This window comes from Physella acuta, unplaced genomic scaffold, assembly GCF_028476545.2.
Source record: "Physella acuta isolate Inbredline_101_S28 unplaced genomic scaffold, ASM2847654v3 ptg000458l, whole genome shotgun sequence".
Classification (NCBI taxonomy): Eukaryota; Metazoa; Mollusca; class Gastropoda; family Physidae; genus Physella; species Physella acuta.
Genome location: NW_026731977.1, coordinates 405,001 through 422,598, shown reverse-complemented (window position 1 = coordinate 422,598; position 17,598 = coordinate 405,001). Strand labels below are relative to the sequence as shown.

Sequence of the window (17,598 nt, the reverse complement as noted above, 5' to 3'; positions counted from 1 at the left end):
TTATTAGCTGAGATAATTCATAAACAAACAGCCATCTATTTAGTGAGATAATTCATATACAAACAGCCATCTATCAATGAGATAATTCATATACAAAAAGCCATCTATCAATGAGATAAATCATATACAAACAGCCAATTATTAGGTGAGATAATTCATAAACAAACAGCCATCTATTTAGTGAGATAATTCATATACAAACAGCCATCTATTTAGTGAGATAATTCATATACAAATAGACATCAATTAGGTGAGATAATTCATATACAAACAGCCATCTATAATGTGAGATAATTATATACATCAATCTATTAGGTGAGATAATTCATATTCAAACAGCCATCTATAATGTGAGATAATTTATATACATCTATCTATTAGGTGAGATAATTCATATACCAACAGCCATCTATTTAGTGAGATAATTCATATACAAACAGCAATCTATTAGGTGAGATAATTCATATACAAACAGCAATCTATTAGGTGAGATAATTCATATACAGCCATCTATTAGGAGAGATAATTTATATACAAAACCGCCATCTATAAGTTGAGATAATTTATATACAAACCGCCATCTATTAGGTGAACATTAACTTCATTTTCTTCTCTATGTGAGATATTTCAGACATAAACTATTTTAATTTTGGCCGTGTTAAAATACCTGCAGCAAAAATGTGCTGCAGTGGATCCCGGGCCACTGCCAGATCCAGGGTAATGAGATTGCAGACCAGCTGGCAAAAATTGGGGGAAAGAAACCACAACCGGAAATCTCGCTACACCCAAAAGAAATAAAAAGAATAATAAAAAACAAACACAAATGTGGTCTGTCACACACCCTCACTACAATAAAGATGATGGCTATTATAATTTAACACGAAAACAACAATACATAATCTTTCGACTTAGAACAGGCCATAACAGACTAAATCAACACATGCATAAAAAACATGCATAAAAAGGTTGGGTGTGGCGGAATGTGCCCTTGTGGCAAGGCCCCGGAAAATACGGAGCACGTCCTTCAGGAATGTACTTTGTATAGCCAGGCACGAGACAGACACTGGCCCCAGCCCACCCCACTCAGGGAAAAATTATATGGGGCACCTGACAAACTGGAGACCACAGTCCGGTTTGTTCACGAAGTTGGACTTGTTGTCTGAATCCTTCACCATATTCTCAATTAAGAACGAAGAAGAAGAAGAAAGAAGATAATACTTTTAATAAAAGATTTTAAATTCGACAACTGCATTGTTAAAAAGTTTCAAGCACGTAGATTTTCATGTTGTATATTTTTCACTTTTACAAAATGCTAGTTCAAACAGCACCAAATACATTGATTTAATACACCACCTGAATTCATTAATTAAAACTTCTCTTGATAAGATTAAATAAACCTTACCTTACCTTTTACAAATGATTAAAACACCTATTGATACAATTAATTAAATCAGCATTTGATACAATTAATTAAAACCTGACCTGTTACAGTTAATTAAAATCCGACCTGATACAATTAATTAAATCAGCATTTGGTACAATTAATTAAGACCTGACCTGTTACAATTAATTAAAACACGGCCTGATACAATTAATTAAGATGTAGCCCTACTGACTAAAGCATGCGTGATATTGAAACAGTGTATATCTTTTATTTACCACCCCACAAAATGCTACACTACTCTTTTTTTTCTCATCATGTATGATAACTATGTAACATTGTTTCTTTATTCCACATTTTTAGTGCTATGTTACTGCTATGTGTTATTGAATTGTTTTATTTGTTTAAACGGCCAATGTGAAAAAAAGGCCTTTGTGCCTACAATTGTAACCGTTTTTTTTTTATAAATTTGAATTTGAATAACACTATACACAACTATCAATGTTATTTGATTGGCTTTGAGTAATCTCCATGTGGTGTTACCATATGTAAGGTCTGGGAATTTCTTCTTTACTTATCCCCTTACACATATCATACAACTTGCTTATTTGATCTAATATGATTTTTTTTATTCCTCGCATATTTAAAGAAGAAAGTAAACCAACAATCTTTCCCGTCAATACCTTCACTGTATTTAATGCTAAGACTGAGTGTTACAGCACTAGATCCTTGTTTTATCTACAGCATCTGACGTCATCCTACACCCCAGTCAAACTCGACTCAAGGTCACCTCGACCTTCATCCGTTGCACACCCCCAGATAAAATATTGTGTTACACATTATAATCAATCTTAGTCCCAAATTTATGACCAGCCGCCTCAGTAATGATAGCGCAAGTAACGAAGGACCAACTAGAACCACCCCCACCCCCTCCCCCACCCCCGTGTATCGATGGACGGGGAAGCGATGGCACTCTGTCTTCTATAAAAAGATATTCATCCGGGTAGTTTTTACGTTTCTTCCAGTCCCTCTTTATACCGTATACTGTCAATGAAGCGCGCGGTTCTTTAAAAATCTTCACACAAAAACTTGGGGCTTTTTAAAAAATTGATTTTTGTCTTCCTTGTTAGTCTAAGTTAGAGTTGTCAAGGATTAGTCTCTGATTTTATTGGTTGCCTCTGGTTGTAAGATGGTTGTCAAGGATTAGTCTCTGATTTTATTGGTTGCTGGGGGTTGTCAGATGGTTGTCAAGGATTAGTCTCTGATTTTATTGGTTGCTGGGGGTTGTAAGGTGGTTGTCAAGGATTAGTCTCTGATTTTATTGGTTGCTGGGGGTTGTAAGGTGGTTGTCAAGGATTAGTCTCTGATTTTATTGGTTGCTGGGGGTTGTAAGGTGGTTGTCAAGGATTAGTCTCTGATTTTATTGGTTGCCGGGGGTTGTAAGATGGTTGTCAAGGATTAGTCTCTGATTTTATTGGTTGCTGGGGGTTGTAAGGTGGTTGTCAAGGATTAGTCTCTGATTTTATTGGTTGCCGGGGGTTGTAAGATGGTTGTCAAGGATTAGTCTCTGATTTTATTGGTTGCCGGGGGTTGTAAGATGGTTGTCAAGGATTAGTCTCTGATTTTATTGGTTGCCTCTGGTTGTAAGATGGTTGTCAAGGATTAGTCTCTGATGTTATTGGTTGCCTCTGGTTGTAAGATGGTTGTCAAGGATTAGTCTCTGATTTTATTGGTTGCCGGGGGTTGTAAGATGGTTGTCAATGATTAGTCTCTGATTTTATTGGTTGCCGGGGGTTGTAAGATGGTTGTCAAGGATTAGTCTCTGATTTTATTGGTTGTCGGGGGTTGTAAGATGGTTGTCAAGGATTAGTCTCTGATTTTATTGGTTGCCGGGGGTTGTAAGATGGTTGTCAAGGATTTGTCTTTGATTTTATTGGTTGCCCGGGGTTGTAAGATGGTTGTCAAGGATTAGTCTCTGATTTTATTGGTTGTCGGGGGTTGTAAGATGGTTGTCAAGGATTAGTCTCTGATTTTATTGGTTGCCGGGGGTTGTAAGATGGTTGTCAAGGATTTGTCTTTGATTTTATTGGTTGCCGGGGGTTGTAAGATGGTTGTCAAGGATTAGTCTCTGATTTTATCTGTTTTTGAAGTTTGTAAGATGGTTGTCAAGGATTAATCGCTCATTTTATTGGTTGCCGGGGGTTGTAAGATGGTTGTCAAAGATTAGTCTCTGACGAACAGACTTATATTTGTGCAAAACTGCTGCTTCAGAGAACAAAACAAACAGACCCATAGACATCACGACAGACAAACCAGTCATAGAATTCAAGTATATACATACAGGAAAAAACACAGGTACAGATAGTGATGAGGTGACACTCATATACATAAAAATACACAGACACACTAATATACACTAAGTTACACCGACAGATGGACACAGTAAACACAAATGTGTCTTGCTCCCAATAGAAATCTTTGATCGCTTCTACAATAACGAGACAACCTTTGGGTAGGCCTATCTGATAAAATGTAGTAGTCCACAATAGCAGGAGAACCGGTTTAAAAACTTCATAAGAAGAGTAGGTTGTGATGACTGATGAAATAGTTTACCTAGTGGTTATATAGAGCGTGGCCTACAGGGGCGTAGCGAGGGGGGGGGGGGCGGGGTGTGTGCAAATCGAAAGTTTGAGGGAGGGGGGGGGAAATCGAAAACTTGAAAGTTTGTCCCCGGGAAGGGTCGCAACGTCTCTGGGGGGGGGGGGGGGTGACACCATTAAGTGCCGCACCGGGTGACACCCGACCTCGCTACGCCACTGGTGGCTACACTGACAAACGTTAGTCAGCACTACAGAAAAATATGAACTAATCTCACACAGGAAACACAGAGTACCTTTGTAGTCACTTATTTTTGTTCTTTCATTACTTTCTCGTATACGAAGTAAAAAGGAAGAATTCTAATCGTGCAAAAGATCGAAATGGCTATTTTGACAAATCTTGACGTTTTACAGCTCCCTGAGTCGGAAAAACTTAGTTTTGCAATTTTGTCTGTGTGGCTATGTGTCTGTCCGTTAGTCTCTCCGTGAGTCTGTGAAAACAATAACTTGAGTACCATTGTTATGTTAAAGAATATTTACACACAGGTAACAAAGTGGTACTCTACTTCCGGTTTCTGAAAAAAAAAACAATTACCGTTAAAGTTAGGTGAACGAAATTTGAAACATGCCTATCATAAAAATCGTATGCGCATGTTTCTATCAAATTTTGAACGATTTCCAGTAACCAAAAAATGGTAGTCTATTTCAACGTGAGAAGTGAAATTTGAGTACTGTTCCAGTGAGGTAGACGAAGTTTCAAATATTAGTTTAAGATTGTATACTGATTACACACGGTTTTTTTTGTGACTTCCGATAAACGGAAGTGGGACTCGACTATATTTCTGTTATCTAAAATACAAATAACGTAAGTACCGTTTCGGTTAGGTGGACACAATGTCACTTATAAGTAGAAGATCATATTCTCTTGATCCCTTCGAATTTTGAGTGATATCCGATGCACTGAAGTATTTCTTAACGTTATTTCCAATTTCTGAAAAAATATTACTTTTACCTGACCGATTTCTTTAAAACTTTTCACGTAGGTCAGGATTTGACGATAATTGTGACTTACACTTTGGCCGAATTAGAGGCCTAATTAATTATTAATAAGCTAATCAGTGATTCTTTATAAAACACATATTTTCCGCTCTATAATACACACATGGTTTTACGTTCATTTGATGCGTAATTCATATCTCTAAGCGATTATATTCTATTTTTAAAAAGTAATATACGGAAAAGTTTAAAGGAGATCTCTTCCGGTTTATTTTATTTAGTACTATTCCCGATGTCCTACGATATCTTGATCTCGTCTGCTCAAACATTTTGTTATCGTCTGCATTAATTTTTGTTTTATCTTAATCCAATGTTATGTTCTCGTGTGCTTCAATATTTTGTTTATTTGCTCCAATGATTTGTAGTGTCTGCTCCAATGTTCTCATTTCGTCTGCTCCAATGTTCTGTTCTCGTCTGCTCCAATGTTCTGTTCTCGTCTGCTCCAATGTTCTGTTCTCGTCTGCTCCAATGTTCTGTTCTCGTCTGCTCCAATGTTCTGTTCTCGTCTGCTCCAATGTTCTGTTCACGTCTGCTCCAATGTTCTGTTCTCGTCTGCTCCAATGTTCTGTTCTCGTCTGCTCCAATGTTCTGTTCACGTCTGCTCCAATGTTCTGTTCTCGTCTGCTCCAATGTTCTGTTCTCGTCTGCTCCAATGTTCTGTTCTCGTCTGCTCCAATGTTCTGTTCTCGTCTGCTCCAATGTTCTGTTCTCGTCTGCTCCAATGTTCTGTTCACGTCTGCTCCAATGTTCTGTTCTTGTCTGCTCCAATGTTCTGTTCTCGTCTGCTCCAATGTTCTGTTCTCGTCTGCTCCAATGTTCTGTTCTCGTCTGCTCCAATGTTCTGTTCTCGTCTGCTCCAATGTTCTGTTCACGTCTGCTCCAATGTTCTGTTCTCGTCTGCTCCAATGTTCTGTTCTCGTCTGCTCCAATGTTCTGTTCTCGTCTGCTCCAATGTTCTGTTCTCGTCTGCTCCAATGTTCTGTTCTCGTCTGCTCCAATGTTCTGTTCTCGTCTGCTCCAATGTTCTGTTCTCGTCTGCTCCAATGTTCTGTTCTCGTCTGCTCCAATGTTCTGTTCTCGTCTGCTCCAATGTTCTCATCACGTCTGCTCCAATGTTCTGTTGCTCCAATGTTCTGTTCTCGTCTGCTCAAATGTTCCGTTGCTTCAATGTTCTGTTCTCGTCCGCTCCAATGTTCTATTGCTCCAATGTTCTGTTCTCGTCTGCTCCAATGTTCTGTTGCTCCAATGTTCTGTTCTCGTCTGCTCCAATGTTCTGTTGCTCCAATGTTCTGTTCTCGTCTGCTCCAATGTTCTCGTCTGCTCCAATGTTCTGTTCTTGTCTGCTCCAATGTTCTCATCACGTCTGCTCCAATGTTCTGTTCTCGTCTGCTCCAATGTTCTGTTCTCGTCTCCTCCAATGTTCTGTTGCTCCAATGTTCTGTTCTCGTCTGCTCCAATGTTCTCGTCTGCTCCAATGTTCTGTTCTTGTCTGCTCCAATGTTCTGTTCTCGTCTGCTCCAATGTTCTGTTGCTCCAATGTTCTGTTCTCGTCTGCTCCAATGTTCTGTTGCTCCAATGTTCTGTTCTCGTCTGCTCCAATGTTCTCGTCTGCTCCAATGTTCTGTTCTTGTCTGCTCCAATGTTCTCATCACGTCTGCTCCAATGTTCTGTTCACGTCTGCTCCAATGTTCTGTTCTCGTCTGCTCCAATGTTCTGTTCTCGTCTGCTCCAATGTTCTGTTCTCGTCTGCTCCAATGTTCTGTTCTCGTCTGCTCCAATGTTCTGTTCTCGTCTGCTCCAATGTTCTCATCACGTCTGCTCCAATGTTCTGTTGCTCCAATGTTCTGTTCTCGTCTGCTCCAATGTTCCGTTGCTTCAATGTTCTGTTCTCGTCCGCTCCAATGTTCTATTGCTCCAATGTTCTGTTCTCGTCTGCTCCAATGTTCTGTTGCTCCAATGTTCTGTTCTCGTCTGCTCCAATGTTCTGTTGCTCCAATGTTCTGTTCTCGTCTGCTCCAATGTTCTCGTCTGCTCCAATGTTCTGTTCTTGTCTGCTCCAATGTTCTCATCACGTCTGCTCCAATGTTCTGTTCTCGTCTGCTCCAATGTTCTGTTCTCGTCTGCTCCAATGTTCTGTTGCTCCAATGTTCTGTTCTCGTCTGCTCCAATGTTCTCGTCTGCTCCAATGTTCTGTTCTTGTCTGCACCAATGTTCTGTTCTCGTCTGCTCCAATGTTCTGTTGCTCCAATGTTCTGTTCTCGTCTGCTCCAATGTTCTGTTGCTCCAATGTTCTGTTCTCGTCTGCTCCAATGTTCTCGTCTGCTCCAATGTTCTGTTCTTGTCTGCTCCAATGATCTCATCACGTCTGCTCCAATGTTCTGTTCTCGTCTGCTCCAATGTTCTGTTCTCGTCTGCTCCAGAAAGAGTCCGACAACCTCCAGCTGAACATCTCGCCCACACTTCACCACCAAGCGAACGCCATGTTGAGCGTGTTACGTCACTACAACTGGACCCACTTCACCGTGGTCTACACCCCCACCACCGGACACGACGCCTTCGTTACGGCCGTCCGCATCCTGGTCAACGACATCAACAGCAACAGCGGCAGAAACGGCTTCAAGTAAGTACAGCTTACACCGCTTACTTCTCGCACCATGTAATCACGTTACAAGTTTTTGTTATGAGCTTGGACTGTCAGTTCATCAACTTTATATCAGTTTTTAAAATTGGTTTTAACTATCAAAAAATGGTTGACAGAAAAAAAAAACGTTTTGGTAGTTAATCATTTTTAGGCATCCAATAGCTTTAATCATCGAACAGCAATACCATCTAACTACACAACTGTATTAACAACCTTACCCCATCAACCACAGAACCTCATCAAATTAATAAACTCATTAACCATCTAACCTCGTTAATCATCTAACCTCGTTAACCACCTAATGTCACTAACCTAACCAGTAATCTAATTAACCACTTAATATAATTAATCTCCTAACCACACTAACCACTACCCTAATTAACCATTTAATTCAACTAACCACCTAACAAACCACACATGACCACCGTAACAAGCCTTATGAAGACAGACAACGTTTACTAAATTACTTTATACTGAGATAGAAGTCAGTAAGTGATGCAGAACAATTAGCATTCTTTATGTCTCGCTGCATTGGGGAGGGTTTTATTAAACTTGTGTGAAGCCAATATAAAAGTATCTATAAAGGAGCTTGTAGCTACTGCAGTATGTGTACCCACTGCGGTGTGGGTAGCCACAGGAAACAGTTGAATTCTAGGACTCCGTTTAAAATGGCACTGGGTCTCAGCGCTCCAGCAACATGAGGCGGCACTTCCTCACCGTGAAACCCTTTCAGTAGAATAACACACAACATCACCAAAATAAAGCACAACATCACCAAAATAAAGCAAACCAACACCAAATGAAACACAACATCACCAAAATAAAGCATAACATCACCAAATTAAAGCACAACATAACCAAAATAAAGCACAACATCACCAAAATAAAGCGCCCTTTTCACTAGAATAAAGCACAACATAACCAAAATAAAGCACAACACCAAAATAAAGCACAACATCACCAAAATAAAGCACAACATCACCAAAATAAAGCACATCACCAAAATAAAGCACATCATCAAAATAAAGCGCAACAGCACCAAAATAAAGCACATCACCAAAATAAAGCACATCACCAAAATAAAGCACAACATCACCAAAATAAAGCACAACATCACCAAAATAAAGCGCCCCTTTCACTAGAATAAAGCACAACATAACCAAAATAAAGCACATCACCAAAATAAAGCACAACATCACCAAAATAAAGCACAACATCACCAAAATAAAGCACAACACCAAAATAAAGCACATCACCAAAATAAAGCACAACATCACCAAAATAAAGCACAACATCACCAAAATAAAGCGCCCCTTTCACTAGAATAAAGCAGAACATTGCCAAAATAAAGCACAACAACACCAGTTAAAAACCCATCACCAAATTAAAGACCCAATCACTAGAATAAATCGCCCTATCACCGTGATAAAGCACCCCAACGTATTTGGTTAAAATACTTTCTGTTTGCACCATCTCCTAATTCACTGTAAGCTTTTAAAAAACTTACTATCGTCTGAGGAAAAAAAACAGGTTTATTTCAATAGACAGCGCATCAAATTGATGCCGCCCTAACTAGTTTAAAACACACTCTCCAATCATGGCTATCGATTTAGTTTTTCAATAATTTGATTCCTGTCATCACCAATTTCCCGACGGACAAGACAATTGCTGCGACATGTTTAATCCATCTCAAAACACTGGCCGCTCGATTTTCTAAAGTACTCGAATGGGTCAAATTGAGTCCGCTTCATAATTATTTAAGAACGTTTCAAATCGCAATCTCCAATCGTCTAAAAGCAACGCACTACGAGTAAAGTAGAACAAACAATACTGATGGTGAAGTAGAGTACGCTTGAGACCAGATGGACCGTGAAGCGGATGAAGTAGAGTTTATGTTTCTCAGACCTCATTATATGGAGGGCTGGTGTAGTCAGCGCTATACACAACCATCTTCTAAAGTCTCGTTTAATATCCACCAGAGTTGGGTGAGCTCAAATATGTCCTAAGGATTTGACAGCGTGAACCCAACTCGGGCTAGAAGTAGTCGTACGCTCTACTGATCGACCACATCGTCCAACACAGTCTGACGAAATACAAAGTTAATGTGATTCTCCATTTTGTCATAAGCTTTGTCATGATTTAAAGACATAAAGCAGGGCACAAAACTACTGTCAACATATCAAATCGTTGCATTTTGAGGATAAAACAAAACAAAAATTGTTAAAAAAAAACGAAAGAAAAAAAAGCACCAATTGTCTGGATAAGACTGAGGCTTTCACTTTCACTTTCTCTAAGCGAGGGTCAATGGGGAATGAGTTCAAAAGGTCAATTTTACCGCAGCAAATCTTGTAGATACCGCGTGACTTGATAAATGCTCGCCGCTGATTCTGTGAGAAATCCTTTGGCAACGTTTAGCTGTCTTACCATTAAATGCACGTATGGTAAGCCCCTTGGCATTAAATGCACGTCTGGGAAGCACCTGGGCATTAAATGCACGTCTGGGAAGCACCTGGGCATTAAATGTACGTTTGAGTAGCACCGAGACTTCAAATGTACTTCTGAGAAGCACCTTGACATTACTTCTGAAAAGCCCTTTTTTGCACTAAAGGTGCGTAAAAAAACCCAGTGCAATTAAATGAACACCTGAAAAGATCCTTGTCCATAAACGACCTTATGAGAACCCTAGGAACAAAATTTACCCCTGAGCAGGCCTTAACATGAATTGTACTTCTAAATGTTCCAGTCTAGTCTGTCTCTCAAGTGAAGACCGAGCAAGTGGTGAATGCTCTCACGCGAGACTTGAAAAGTCTATGTAATATTTTTAAAAATATTGCAAGCGATAAAATTATAGTTACATTTGTAAAGCTGTTTTGTTTAAAAAGTTTGTTTACAGCTGTTTGGGAATCATCAATTACTCTCATTTTCAAATTTTTCTATTAGCCGTTTTGAATTAATTTTTTCAATTCAAATATTTAAAAAACCACACTCAACCCCTCCTTGAAGTCATCCGGAGTGGCCAGGGAAAGTAAAACAATGAAAGTCAACAATGTTTTCCATGATAAAATACACAATAGAGGTCAATTGGGTATAGCCTAGTAGTCTATTTATATTAAATAATATAACATCCCCTATCGCCACAACACACTGACTCTACTAATCGAAATTAAAAATAAAAGTGTTAGCTAAATTACCATTATTATACAAGTAATTATTTGTTTGAATATTTCGAGCCTTAATGAAACCGGAAGTCGTTTTGTTCTTATTTCTCAAATGCTATAAAAATTCAATTTTGGTTGAAAAATATGCTTTCTGAAACACACATTTGGAACCAACTTTTCAAGCCTATATTGTAGACCATGCTAATCGTGAGAGATGGAGGATTTTCGTAAATGGACATCTGGGTCAGGGGTTAAATGGTTGCTGGGCAACAGCTGACTGGGGTTAAAGCCATTCTAGACGCTTGTCATCTTAGTGTTCCTTTAGACTCTGATGGCACGGAGATAAGACAATACTTTGTCAGCCGACTCGATTCTCTTGACCTCCGGCACGTCCGTACAGCATCTCCCATCTTCCTCTGCTGAAGTCTGTCTTTAATAGGCCTTGTTGAATGTACATCGAGAGGTAGACGTTGAAGTTTATAGTAGAGTACAGTTACATCTGTTACATACTTACATCTGATCGGGTTTTAGAGCCCATATTGATAAGTCAAACTTTAAAGAAAAAAAGTAGACACATTTTGGGGCGGTAAAATGTATATCAAACAGCGATACAATGTCTTACTTTTCATACATAAGCATACATATCTAAACATATTTTTTATTCTTAATTACATTTTTCTTTTCTGCTACTAACTGTTTGTTTAAATTGTTTTCAACAATCGACCACCTTCATGTTATCGTTGCCATATTTTTTAAAGACCCTCTTCCTTCATTCGGCGTTCGTCCAAGCCTTCTATCATTAAGAGATTTTTAACTCGGGATTTGCTGGGTTTTAAAACTGTGGGACTTCAAGCGCTGAGATTTAAGCTGTAAGACTTTGAACTGTTATATCGTCTGAGACACTATCAACGAGTTACCCCCACCCCTACCTCCCACTTTCAATGACTTAACCCATCTCCCCACTTTCAATGACTCCCCCCTCTAACAACGACTTATCTTCCTCCCCAACAACAACCCGCCCCCAACTAAACAATGACTAGTCCCCCTCCACCAACAGTGACTTACCCCTCCATCAAGAGCGACTTACCCCCCTCTATCAAGAGCGACTTACCCCTCTCACCCCCTACATCAAGAGCGACTTACCCCCCCCCCCTCCACCATCAGCGACTTACCCCCCTCTATCAAGAGCGACTTACCCCCCCCCCCTCCACCATCAGCGACTTACCCCCCTCTATTAAGAGCGACTTACCCCCCCCCCCCCCGCCCCTCCACCAACAGTAACTTACCCCCTCCACCAACAGCGACTAACCCCCCCCTCCACCAGCAGCGACTTACCCCCCTCTATCAAGAGCGACTTACCCCCCCCCTCCACCAACAGCGACTTACCCCCCTCCACCAAGAGCGACTCCCCCCCCCCCCCCCACCAACAGCGACCTACCCCCCCCCCCCCTCCTCCTCTGACAAGCCAGCCAGAGCCCATTAATAACAAATGATTAGAGCCGACAGACGCAGTTGCCTACGTCCCGACAACAGTAAATTACTTCCAAGTGCAGGACTGACCAATGAGAAACCGGTTCAATTATCTACAAGCTTCCCGTCTGACCAATGAGGGTCGAGTTGACAAAATGTATTCTCCAGTTGAAGTGTTGTAGGGATCAATAGTCTATTAGAGGAAGTTAAAAATAGAAGTAAAATAAATATCTGGTCTCAAAGAGGGAAGAAACGGACGCAGGTGATGACGTGTGCAAGGGGCTTAAAGGCCGCCATTACTCATCGAGCGGCCCTAGACAAGTATCAATCAAGGTGATGACACTTTTATTGCCAATACTAGCGGATGGCCCGCTCGTACGGGCAGATAGAAATAATTTGCATAGCAAATGCACTTCCGTTGTCCTTGAGCGTAACACTGTTAGTCGATTAGCATTAGGGGGAGAGGGGGGTGGGGGGGGTATCTTGGTTCATGTTTCATAGACAAGTGTATGTCGTCGTCTTTCAAATACTGGGCAATAAGGTCAACTTTTTTTATAGAATTTTTTGCGTCATTAACTTTTATAAATCAGTGTGGTCAACGATCACATATAAATCAATGAGGTCAACTTTCACATATTAATATGTGTCGTTAATTTTCCAATACACATCGATAGGGTCTACTTCCACTTACAAGTCAATGAAGCTAACTTTCACATACAAATCTGTGTTGTCAACATTCACATACAAATCTGTGTTGTCAACTTTCACATACAAATCTGTGTTGTCAACTTTCACATACGAATCTGTGTTGTCAACTTTCACATACGAATCTGTGTTGTGAACGTTCACATACAGATCTATGTTGTCAACACTCACATACAAATCTATGTTGTCAACGTTCACATACAAATCTGTGTTAAAACGTCCACATACACAATTTGACATTCTGATCCACATCATAAACTTTCAAATAGATAGCCGTACATTCTAATCTGATTTGCCAAATTTTAAAGCAAAGCTTACCTAAAAGTTAATGAAACGGAAAATAGATTCACGTTAAAATAAAACAATACCGTCTTCAGCAATAGTAGCGAGTATCTTAAGTCATTCAATGGTACTGTAAATTGTAGGCTTAAATCACAAGTTAGGCTCAAATCAGAAACTTAGACGTGTCCTGATTTGATTGCTTTAGTCGTTACACAGACACGATTGTCGACTTCGACATTTAAGATAAACTGAATTTGACAAGAAATCTCGTGTCACTAATTCTAGATTAGCTACAAGGTATTTTTATAGGTTTATTGTAAGTCATTGGAGTTTGTGTTTACTTAATGATTCAACGCAATCTAAACCAGGAGTTAGTAATTATTAGAGGTCATTGTATGCAATCAAAAAACAGAGATTGTGTTTATTAGAGGACATTGGATGCAATATAAAAAAAGTGATTGTGTTTATTGGATGCGATGTGCCGCGATACATGTATAAGAAAGTTGGTGCAGAGTTTTTGATGTTATACTGGTGCACATGCCGACAGCCCTAAAGGTAGACCAACCTGACCACGTGACCTGATTGGATCAAACGATTGGAGCCGTCCCAGTACATAGACCAGCGGATGGTGCTGTTTAAACTTTGTGACCTGCAGGCCAGTGGACGGAAATTGGTCAATTCCAGCACCCAAACACAACTCAACCACCTAAGGGGGTAGCTTTCTAGTACGCCCTCTATTTGTCTCTTATCTGCTACATATGTTGGGGGTGGGGGATAGATTTAAAGTACGCCATCTATTTGTCTCTATTGTACTACACGGGGATGGGAAGCTTTAGAGTACACTGTGATAGATAGGTTGTTGGGGTGGGGGGTTAGCTTTAAGCACTGCATCTTTGTATGTACATAGATGTGCTCCATAGGTTGGGGGTGGAGGTGGGCAGCTTTAGAGAACGCCATCTGTGTATGTACAGTGTGGTTGATCGGTTAGGGGTGGGGGTGGGTTGTAGCTTTAAGCACTGCATCTTTGTATGTACATCGTGCTACATGGGTCGGGGCGGGGTAGCTTTAAAGTACGACATTGTGCTACATATATTGGATGGGAGGGGGAGGGAATTAGCTTTTAAGTACGGCATCTTTGTATGTACATTGTGCTATAGGTTGGGGGGGGGGGGGGGGGGGGGGGGAGTGAGCGTGGTCCTAAAGTACGTCGCCTATTTACGTACACCCTGCTAGATCAGAAGGCGGGGGCAGGGGAGGCACGGGGCGTGTTCGATTTTGTCATTTTGTTTCCCATCCTCTAGATCTGCACCGAAATTGTGTTTTTACGGCTGGGGCGAAATGTTTGGAGAGGCAAGATAAATAACAATACCAAACCATATCTTGTGTTGTCTGATCAGGATGGGGGAGGGGTGGGGTGTGGTGGGAGAAAATTGCATGGAACTTTGGGTTCGTCTTTAAATATGTTTTATTGTGTAAAGATAAACAATATTTCTGAGTGATGTCATTAATTTTAGTGTAAGTTCGTGGTTTCTGTTTTTTTATTATTTGTAAAACATGGGGATATACTCCTTTAAATAACTAAGAAATAAATTAGGAGTAAGTGACGCCAAGTATGTTAGTTTTCCTGTGACTCCTGGCACCACATATTCTGGTATTGGTCACCAGTGACTTCGTATATTCTAGTATTCGAGTCACATATGGCTTATTTTATTCTGGTATTAGAGTCACATATGACTCCACATATTCTGGTATTAGTGTCACATATGACTCCAAATATTCTAGTATTCGAGTCACATATGGCTTATTTTATTCTGGTATTAGAGTCACATATGACTCCACATATTCTGGTATTAGAGTCACATATGACTCCACATATTCTGGTATTATAGTCACATATGACTCCACATATTCTGGTATTAGAGTCACATGTGACTCCACATATTCTGTTATTAGACTCAAATGTGACCCCACATAATCTGATGTCAAAGTGACCCGTGACTTTTAACGGAAATCCCCCGTGGCCAATCCTCCTGATTAGACCAGTGGCCAACATAATGAACTGCACGTCCCTGCCAGATGCTACTGAAGTCAGACTGAAAAAAATAATGACTTGCCATTGTCAGAAACAAGAAATCTTTTGTCATGTCATGCTGCTCCGTCAAAAAAAAAATCTAAATATATATAGGCCAATATATATATATATATATATATATATATATATATATATATATATATATATATATATATATATATATATATATATATATATATATATATATACAAAAATACAAAATAAAAAATTACAAAATTTAAAAAATACAAAAATAAAAAATAAATAAACATACTTATTTGTATTCTAAAAATATATCTGGAAAGAAATTGTCTTCGCTTTTTGCTTGTAGATAAAACTAATAGCAGTTTTCGATTCCCCGTGAATGTCTATCTCGGAAATGAGGTGTATTTTGGAGAAATGGGGTGGGAAGGGCGGGGGGGGGGGGGCGTGGGTTGGGAAGGGGGGGTGGGGTGGGGGGTGGTGTTTCATTCCGTGGAGTTGACCTGATGGGCTGCACGTGGGTATTAAAATAGTTTGAATGTGTGAGCTGGGTTGATCAAGCAGGGAGATGAGAGTTACTTCCCTTTAAAAAAAACCCGAGGTTTTTTTTCTCCCTTTACCGAAGCTGTATTTCGTGTGTCCGTTAATTCAAGAGCCAAGATCATACAAGGGAGGCTATGCATAGAAACTCATTAATTTTATCAGAGTAACGTATCTTTCCTTTTTGGATTACCGGACTTGTGGATTATGGACTTGTCTATTCTACTTAGCTTTGTACAAATATTTGTCATATCTTTTACAACATATTACAATATATATTTCCATTTTGTATTATTCTGAAAAAAAAAAGCAGATTTTATGTTGTAAGGCAATATGTAAAGCATATGTTGTAAGGCGGTAGGTAAAGCATATGTTGTTATGTTCCCTTTGTTAAAGTAGTACGTAGAGACAGTGGCGTAGTGAGGTCGGGTGTCACCCGGTGCGGCACTTAATGGTGTCACCCCCCCCCCCCCAGAGGCGTAGCGACCCTTCCCGGGGACAAACTTTCAAATTTTCGATATGCACCCCCCCCCCTCAAGTTTTCAATTTCCCCCCCCCCACCTCAAACTTTCGATTTCCCCCCCCCCCCCCTCAAGTTTTTCTTTATATATTTTGCTATTTTTTGCCTTGGTGTCACCCCCCCCCCCCCCTAAATGGTGTCACCCCCCGCCCCCCCCCTCGCTACGCCCCTGCGTAGAGAGCTATAACAGGGCTGTATGAAAGCGGGTATGGCAGATCCCATGAGGCGAAATCAAACCGCTTCTATATCTGGTACATTCGAATATGTGTACTCTATCCACGTACACAATATCATGTCTGTTTAATCTGTGTATCGGGACTGGTCAAAAACTAAAATAAACGTGTATACAGTAAAACAAAATATCGAACCAGTCAGTATACATTGAAATCGTTGAATATGGCGGCATCGATACGGTCAGTGACCAAACGTTTCTGAATAAACGGCCCCGACTAAATGACCCCTTCAAATCGACCCCATCGAATACGGTTCCATTCACTTGGACTACCGACAAAACGGTTCCAATCAATATGGTTCCCTACACAAAAAAAACTCCGAATCTATTTCCGTATTACGTAGTGTTGAATCTATTTCCGTATCAGGTGGTGTTGAATCTATTTCCGTATCACGTAATGTTGAATTTATTTCCGCATTACGTGGTGTTGAGTCTATTTCCGCATCACGTGGTGTTGTCTATTTCCGTATCACGTGGTGTTGAATCTATTTCCGTATCACGTAATGTTGAATTTATTTCCGCATTACGTGGTGTTGAGTATTTTTTCCGCATCACGTGGTGTTGTCTATTTCCGTATCACGTGGTATTGAGTCTATTTCCGTATCACGTGGTGTTGAATCTATTTCCGTATCACGTAATGTTGAATTTATTTCCGCATTACGTGGTGTTGAGTCTATTTCCGCATCACGTGGTGTTGTCTATTTCCGTATCACGTGGTGTTGAATCTATTTCCGTATCACGTGGTGTTGAGTCTATTTCCGCATCACGTGGTGTTGTCTATTTCCGTATCACGTGTTATTCAATCTATTTCCGCATCACGTGGTGTTGAGTCTATTTTCGTATCACGTGGTGTTGAGTCTATTTCCGCATCACGTGGTGTTGAATCTATTTCCGCATCACGTGGTGTTGAGTCTATTTCCGCATCACGTGGTGTATAATCAAGACCAGCAGTTCTATTCGATA

The 17,598-nt window shown here is 40.2% G+C and overlaps 1 protein-coding gene across 1 annotated transcript in view; it reads left to right on the top strand.

Moving 5' to 3' along the window:
* Positions 1–17,598, top strand: part of LOC131943521 (uncharacterized) — a 55,533-nt gene that overhangs the window by 36,483 nt on the left and 1,452 nt on the right. Inside the window, exon 4 of the mRNA XM_059303695.1 lies at positions 7,455–7,654. Coding sequence (XP_059159678.1) covers positions 7,455–7,654 — 200 coding nt within the window. The remainder of the gene's footprint in view (positions 1–7,454; positions 7,655–17,598) is intronic.